The 8,956-nt window shown below is 36.6% G+C and overlaps 2 protein-coding genes across 2 annotated transcripts; both read right to left on the bottom strand.

The window, feature by feature from the left end:
• Positions 1 to 231: 231 nt before the first annotated feature.
• Positions 232 to 2,032, bottom strand: LOC117315025 (solute carrier family 23 member 2-like). The gene is made up of 3 exons (XM_033869156.1): positions 1,786 to 2,032; positions 1,538 to 1,633; positions 232 to 824 (listed from the first exon to the last, which is right to left on the bottom strand). Exons 1-3 carry the CDS (start codon positions 1,979 to 1,981, stop codon positions 637 to 639), a joined length of 480 nt encoding a protein of 159 aa, XP_033725047.1. The 5' UTR covers positions 1,982 to 2,032; the 3' UTR covers positions 232 to 636.
• A 1,202-nt stretch (positions 2,033 to 3,234) lies between these two features.
• On the bottom strand, positions 3,235 to 7,058 carry LOC117315304 (solute carrier family 23 member 1-like). Its single transcript, XM_033869452.1, has 5 exons — positions 6,993 to 7,058; positions 6,537 to 6,721; positions 5,287 to 5,431; positions 3,723 to 3,879; positions 3,235 to 3,521 (listed from the first exon to the last, which is right to left on the bottom strand). The coding sequence occupies exons 1-5, from the start codon at positions 7,056 to 7,058 to the stop codon at positions 3,235 to 3,237; spliced, it is 840 nt and encodes a 279-aa protein (XP_033725343.1).
• Positions 7,059 to 8,956: the final 1,898 nt, after the last annotated feature.

Genomic DNA, 8,956 nt, shown 5'->3' with positions numbered 1-8,956 from the left:
TTCTTACGAGGTCACGCAGCAGACAGGGCTATACGAGGGAGGGTGTCAAGGTGGATACCAACAGCCAGGGTCATATGAAGGAGGGTTTCAAGGTGGACACCAACAGCCAGGGCCATATGAGGGAGAGTGTCAAGGTGGATACCAACAGCCAGGGTCATATGAGGGTGAGTGTCAAGGTGGATACCAACAGCCAGGGCCATATGAGGGTGAGTGTCAAGGTGGATACCAACAGCCAGGGTCATATGAAGGAGGATTTCAAGGTAGACACCAACAGCCATGGCCATATGAGGGAGGGTGTGAAGATGGACACCAACAGCCAGGATCATATAATGTGACAAGACCACACGCAAAAAAGCATACAGAGACAGAGCAGCAAGGAAATATGTTAGATCCTAAGGGTTGTAATGGGAAGATCTATTTTGGTCTTTTCATTGTCTCATAAATAACACACGTGGACAACTAATGAACGAAACAAATATTCACAACTGGAAGTAATTACAAGAGCAGTAAGAGATGTTGGGGAGTGATAAGTCGACGAACCTGGTGAGGAATGTATATCTTAGAATATAAATAGGATCTAAATACGGCAAAACGGCACCGAGACACGTCCGGATATTAAACTACACAAACATTATCTTACAAATTAACTGGTTCATTTAGTCTGTAGGGTTGAAGAAACGGAATGTGACGAAAAATCCGGAATTTTCGCTGCAGTTTGGATACGCCTGGTACGTCGTACACGGACTGGTGTTTATCTAATAAGTGATTTCCACTTCCGGTGTCGAAATATGACATGTTTTTAATCCCTCTCTCCTCTTTCGTTCCTGCAATTAATCATAAAATAACGTGTTTGGTAAAGCTACTACTTTAAGATTAAAATACTATTTCATATGCGTTTGTATGTGTGTGTTTAGGGTAGGGCTATTCCACCCTGAGGGAGAAAAAGTAATTATCATTCTTTGTGCTTAGTTCTGATTTATTTCGCTAAATAAAAACCCAGAATATAATGAAATTATATAAGCAATAGACTGCTTACTGTGAACAATCTACTGAGAAAATCTGCTTACTGTATACTATGTCCAGGACAACTTGACAAATTATATAGTTTTGCTTGTGATATGAACTAGTGAAAAATGGAAATTGTAGTTAGAAGATATATATATATATATACGAAGTATAGCTGGCAGTAATGTACTGGTAGAAGGCAGTACACAGGAGGCTGTCGCTTATGGAAGTCATATAATGGCTATCATTATACTTTGTTTTATTTCTGACGGTCCCTTTAAAATTACTAAGCTTTGTCACTTTAATGTTACTGGTTGTCTTGCGTGTTACCGTGTCCAGAGTTAAGGATTGTTGCCCCAAATAAATGCTTTAAAGTGTCATCACACTGGAATACCACGACTGGATACAGTAGCGTGATGCTGGGTATAACTGTATAACGGTACTTTACAGCATCCGTCAGTATCGTTCCAGTATGATATCATCATACCGGATGTAGAATTATGATGTTTAATTATAGACGTGACAGAGGTACCTTTAACAGTGTTATCCAGGATGATGGAGGTAAGTCCAGCAACAAACATCTGCGTCCCGAGCATAAGTTTCAACACCTGGTCCAGGGAGGCGTTACCTGTAATCAACCAGATTTCGCACATAGTATGGGTAGTTGTAGGATACTGCAAGATAAGTTATAACTAAAAATAGATAATAAATAAAACATCTCAGAAGTAAGTCATGTAGATATTTAAAATCCATTGTTACCTGGATTGCCAATACACGTACCAGTGTTAATGGTGTCTTTGCTGCGTTTCAGCCATTCGGAAGAGACCAGGCCTATGTACATTGACGTACCAAGTACTGCAAGGTTCCGAGTGGACGAAAGATTAACCCTCTGTAGCGAAGATAATCCTATAGATACGAGGAGGCCGAGGTTGATTATAGACACGCCCCCAATTACCGGATCCGGAAGAGACGCCATTATTGCACCAAATTTCCCAATGACTCCGACAAGTAAGCACAAGACGCCTGCCAAAACCATCACGCTCCGACTGGCCACCTAATTGGTAGAATTGAGTTCAAAATAAATCCTTAATTTCAAAGTTATTTAACAGCACATAGCCGTGTTCCATGCCGGTTTGTATGTCAGGTGGTTCTATGGTCGCCATATTGGATCTCATATGTAAATGGACTCAAATTGACGTAGATTTACAAAATGGCGGTAGATACAGGATACACTTGCGGTTTGGGAACATTTATATTGATTTTTCCCTGAATCCTCCGTAAAATGTAGTATAATGTATTTTGTTTATATTATCTTTGTAGCAATGAGAGGAGTCATATAAACCAGTCTAATCACCAGTATAGCTACGAAAACAACGTACTATCCCAATTTTAACACCACGCTTACTGATGAATGTATTTAGAAACATCGTTTGGATATCTGTAAAGCACGCTGTGATATGCTGTAGCGTGATATGCTGTAGCGGACTGACCATTGAGAAGGAAGCTTTCAAAGTAGGTCATTTGGGCACGCCCATATTGGCAAGAGTTCGATCTGTATGTTGACGAAGTGGAGTATTTTGATTGGTGTGAAGTTCTCTTCCCGAAGATCTAACGTCATATTTTTATATTTACACTGCACTATGCACAGCGATATATGCGTTCAAACAAAATCAATGTTGATGTGTTCCTATAGAGCCTACTGTTATGTGAAGTTTTGTGTATTTGTTCATTTTTTTAATTTTGTTTGGCTAGATGCCTCGACAAGGATGGAATGAACGTTTCAATCAATGAATGACGCTAAGAACAATATTTACTATTTTTGTTTGATTTATTTAACAAAATGCATTCCATTTGAAACTTCCTTTTCTTGTGTCTGCATTAGAATGATTCAGTGACGACTCATTACAGTGATCTGAAATTTCGCCAAGAGGCGAACTTGACGCCATATTATTTTGTTAGAAACGGGGCGTGACTAAAGCGTGATGGGCGGGCCTTGACACGATTGATCATGGTTCTATCGCAGATGAGAACATGGTCCGTAGTTAATCACAACACGCGTTGCAAACAAATCGTGCTAAAATCTTGTTTTAAATTATTAATGGCATAGTTCATAATTCAAATGTTAAATTCAAACTGTGTTGGAAAAATATCTCACACATCACGAAATATTGTGTTCTCAGATTTGTATATATTTTACGTATATCATTAATGTACTGTACTCTATACAAACTATTTATATATTTCTATATCAAGTGACCTCACCTGTGTAAGTTTTATCAGAACAGTGTTGCTGCTGTATGAGGTAGTAGCATGCCCGGCCCCGAGGGCCCCCGCTACCACCCCAAGGACGCCCTCTGTGAGTATCCCACGGTTGATTGCATGTAGAGGTGGAGGATATGTCCCGGTTACCCTGGAAACCGTCATATAGTCCCCAATAGATTCCACATTAGAGGACATGTAGGAACTGATGAATCCTACAAACAGGGCTGTGTTGAATCGTATAGGGCCAAACTGGCCTGAAAAAAATAAGTAAGTTTTTGAGCTGTCTGTAATTTGTAGCAGGAATGACGAACATTTTTACAGCGCAATCATACTGAAATGTCATACATGAAATCCAGCAAGAACAATTACGAACACATGGTACTAATAGAAATACATCAACAAAAAGTGTTTTTGGGGTCTGTTCTACTCGTAATACAATTTTGACATATCTTTACCCGGGTAGGGGAAGAAAAACCATGGTGACAAGGATATCAGATCTCCGCGAGTGTCTGTCCTGGCACGATAGGCGGGGTCACTGGGGTCATCAGGTAACACACCTGCAAAGGTCAGAATCCCACAGATCGCCCACATAAGTATCACTGTGAAGAATATCTGTAATGCAAAAACAATGACGTTACTAACGATAATAATAAGTAGAATGACGTCATATACACAAGACCGAATTGGTCTCTAAAATCTTTAAAATGGGCAAGTGATTGGACTTTAAATAATGGACAAAGACAAGAACAAAAAGACATAAACATATAAACGAAGTTCTAACGGTAGTAAGATTACGAGCAAAACATAAAGATTTGTTCATATACACGTGAATAAGCCAGAGCATTCGAACACAAGTTCCGGAATAGTAGAAAAAGAAGGGAAAAAATCAAACGAACAGCTTTGTAAATGATAGTTCTGTCCAAACACATTTCGATAACAATAACAATACATTTTGTAGTTCAATATTTACGGTCAGGGGTGAATGGATAAGATAAAACCTATTGATTTAAACCAGAGGTTAAAATTGAACTTTATTTTTCGAATAGGTCGCGCGCAGTTTAGAGTGTCGCGGATGAATACGATGGTTAAAATCCAGCGTCAATAACAGCATAAAAGGTGGAGGGCTGTTATATGATAAAACAACATGAACAGAAACGCAATTAGATATATTAATTTCATGTTTCTCTTCTTCAGCTAAGTAATCCCTGACTGCCAAAAAATAGTGTATACGCAGTAAACAAAGGCTCAGCGTATTAATAGGCGCGTCAATCAGAAACATTATTCATGACGTCATCTCTTTGTGACGTTACGAACCTAGACGGCGCCATTTTGAAAGGAAATCGAAATGTTTGCTCTTGTTTCTGTTACCCGATGATCTCTATTCAAAACGGAAACGTCAAGTGCGTGAATATTTTAAAACTTCTTCGCGAGGTAGTCTAACAATAAAATTAATTCATGGCTGAAGCGCATAGTCCCTAGAGAACAGTTGACCACGTCACTACTAAATATGTGTCAATACGCATTGTGCTGGACAATCAAAGTATAATCCGAGACAGAATTGTATCAAATAATTTAAAACGTAAAAGATATTCAACAAAAACTGCTAAATATGCCGATGTGTTTACATAGATACACAGTTAGCAACAACAGCTTCCGTAGTTACAAACGTCGCAACACATCCCGACTTTATTTTCTTCATTTACTTAAAAGTGCACAGTACTTGTGGGTTAATGTTGCGTCACAATCCTTTGCCCAATGTATCCATTTATGGATATCTATATTGTTGTATATTGTTGCGATTTACACATTCCGATAACGTGTAATTCTTCAAGTGTCCCCCTTTCTGGTAGTATTACTAGAAATTAAAATTCGGTATGGTATCGATATTTGTTTTTGATTTTTGGTGTCCATTCCAACCATAGCTACCATACTAAACTTGATAATTTGATAAAACCACTAGAAAGAAACTTTAATCCTTAAATCAAGAGCAAGGTTGAAAAGTCATTACGGGAAACATACCGAAAATGACTGAAAAATGGGCATTTTTGTCCTCTTATTGCGCTCCGTTACATTTCTAGATTTCTTCATGCAGCAGTTCATTGTGGGCGTTGAAATGTTGATTCGTGCCAGGTACATAATGAACAAAATCATCATGGCTAAAGCACTGTAACATAAATTATCAACAAAATAGGAGTCAAAGAGAAACTAGGATATATCTCTCATCCCAACATCTCGTGTAACCCCATATAAAGTCTGATTAACGACGACAGCGTAATCGAGGAATTCCATCGGTATCATTTAGAATGCAGTGTATGGTTGTATTTCATTGGTCGGATAACCACTGTCACATGATTATATTTACATTCCTAATGTGGTTTACTGATATGAACATACCAAGTGAAAACAACAAACATATGACCATGAATACACTATGAAAACCGTATGAAAACATTGTCTCTCATGCAAATCACCTGATTATTCGGGTTATATTAATACGCCATCAAAAAAATAGTCCGCCTTTCAATTATGAAAATATTGTGTTTTTGTTGCAATTTGTTCACATAAAATAAATATGATTTGAATTGAATGATTGTATTTAATATTATTTTTACTTTAATACTTCTTTCTTTTTGTTTGATACAAAATTAAACAAAAAAGACCGAAAATGCGGAACGACATTAAAACAATGGCGTGGTGCATAGGCGGGATCTCCCGGCTGTTCTAATAATTTGGCGTTTCGTCGTATACATGACAAATTTTTCTTTTTAATAAAATTTCTCGTTTTCTCGATATAAATTTTTTAAATCAAGGTTATGTAAATATATGAATTGAATAGATTTTTTTAATTTTCATTGCGGCTATGAATACCAGTAGCTAGCTACTTTTCATCCGAGGCGCGCTACCGTAATAATATTGTAAAAGTGTAATATTATGATAATATAAAATTGTAATGATATGATAACGTTATTGTAATAATGCAACATTGTAATCAATTATATTGTACTATCGTAATAATGTAGTATTGTAATAATGTAATATTGTAATAATGTAAATTGTGATTAAGATATATTTTAATAATGTAATAATGTGAAATTATAATTATGTTATATTGAAATAATGTAAAAATGCGATATTGTAATATTGAAATGATGCAATATTGTAAACATATAGTAATGTTATATCGCAATAAGGCAAAATCGTAATAATGTAACATTTTGCCTCAGATAACAATCATTGATTTGATATGTAAATACATCTACGTAACTCACCAGATAGCCACGGGAAGGAAACTACTACAGTAGGATACCGGAATCGGATACAGGGAGATTCCAATCGAGGTTATTGTCACACAAACTGTGATAGGACCAACCAACTTCACCAGGTATCCCAGAAGGCCAGTCCCGGCAAGGAACACTTCCGTTATTACACCGGAAGCCATCAAACTTCCCTGAAGCTACATAAAAAATAGGAAATAGATTAATTTGTATAACAAGGCTTTATTTCAGACACCAATATCTATTCCATTTGATAAGAAATATGAGGACTCGTGTAAAAGACACAAAATGATAATGAAATTAAACAAAAAACGATTTTTACTGTTCAGGATTCTAGCTAGCAACAGCTGACAGTTCCTTATGGAGAAATTCATTGAGCATTTGTAATGGCGCAATGAGGATGGCAGAAATGTAAAGTTAGGCTCCATTGTTTTATAAACCGGAAGTTACCTGTGTTATCCTGTAATACACCATTTCCTGTTGTGTTGCTATGGTATCATTCTGATATGTTGACATCGATGCTGAAAGATTGAAAATTGATCAAACGTATTTTATGTTCATATATCCGAAATTGATTAGATCGAGATCTTGATTACTTTGCTTCTTTACTTATTCTCAGCTTATCTTCCCGCTTGCTTGGCCCCATTCGTAAGGGACGAGTTTTAGAGGGAAGAATGAGGCAGTGCTATCTATTACGCTTAATGTCTATTCGATTCAATTCAATTCATGTTATTGACTTTAAGCTTTACAGCTCATCAGTACATATAACATATATAGCAATCAATACATTGGCGGTCACTGCAATATTGCAATGTAGTATATATATATATACATATGAAGATAATCGACAAAGGTTGGTTTAAAAGTGGCCGTAAAAGCAAATATGTATGTGTTATTGGTAGCCTCCGTAGTCCTTCGTTTGAAAATAGGCAATTAATTCCAAATATATACATATACACTAATATAGCGCCCTGTTCGAGCCAAAAATGAAAAATAAAGTTTTGTTTGGGGGGAAAATACTACAATATCAATTCTTCATTTCTGTGAGAAAATTCAATGTAAACATGTTAATATCTACATGTCAGATATCATACATTTGTATATGCAAAGCAAGAAGTTACAATTTTGAATACATTAGGAACAGGAGATAAAATGTGATGTATTTTTAACAAGACCATGCTCTTTTTATTTTCAAAAATACAACTACCTTTATGGTCCATTTGTAATCATGTGCTAAAAAGCATCCCCAAACAGTATAAATAAATTGCACAAACATAGTAACTAGCAGTTTTGTGCAAAGTAAATAAAATTGATTGAAAATATTGCTATGCAATTTTTAAAAGAAATACAAGCATAGGGGGGAATCTGTTTGCATAGAAATATTGTAGAGTGAACTGAAATGAAAAATATACATATGTACTTGGTTTCATTATTACACATGGACTGACATCTACACTAATAACCAACAAAAGTGAAATTTGCACTTTCAAAATGGCTGACATGTTCCCTGATAACCACAAATATAAATTGTTCATACAACTGCTGAATCAATTTTCTGACAAAAACTTTGCATGATAGGTTTTTGTTGGTTTACACATTAAACAATATAATCTGGATTCCATTGTGGCTTCCCCGTTCTTAAATCTAATTGGCCATGTCAGTGTTGGTTTACATCAAAGTTTCTAATTGTCCAAGTCGACCATACCTAATTCATGGAAGATGGAGGTTGGTAGCGATATCTGCATTACTTGAGGTTTTTCTTAATCCTTTTGACTTTTGGATGCAAATGCTCTCTGGTTTCCACAGGGGAATGTCCGAAGGTATTCCATGTCAAACTTTGGAAAGTCCCAATTATCCGCAGTTCCAACTAGTTTGAAAAAAAAGTGACTTGGCCTTTGTGGTAAGATCTGACTCATCTTCCACACCCTGAGCTAAGGTGTTGTGAACACTAATGCGCTTTCATTTTATCAGCCAGCGCACTTTCCTTTACGTATAGCTCCGGCGTTTAAACATATATCGGTCTTGGGATTATATTCAAAAACAGGCTGTTACTATTCTAATAGGTGCCTCGATGACATCAATGAAAAAGTTTAAGTTGTGTTTTGAAAACTAGCCATTGCTTGAAGCTTCCGTGATATAACTCCACTAGCCATCTGAATTTAACTTTGGATCTATCATTGATAGCTCGTAGGTAATCATGTTGAGTCTGGCCAGGGTTTAGATAAAACTGCACTGTTTTTGTCTAACCACGTGATTTTCAAATCTGGCAAAACATCCTAAACCTTCGATCAACAATGACATTGTTATTTTTCGCCAGCCAGGAGAGACTATCCATGATGGTTTTTATAATCTTCGCATCATTATCGCATCAAAGAAACGGTCCTACTGTGTCCAGGTAACCATTAGGCAGTGCT

This window comes from Pecten maximus, chromosome 17 (assembly GCF_902652985.1).
Source record: "Pecten maximus chromosome 17, xPecMax1.1, whole genome shotgun sequence".
Lineage (NCBI taxonomy): Eukaryota > Metazoa > Mollusca > Bivalvia > Pectinida > Pectinidae > Pecten > Pecten maximus.
This window is presented reverse-complemented; position numbering and strand designations above follow the sequence as displayed.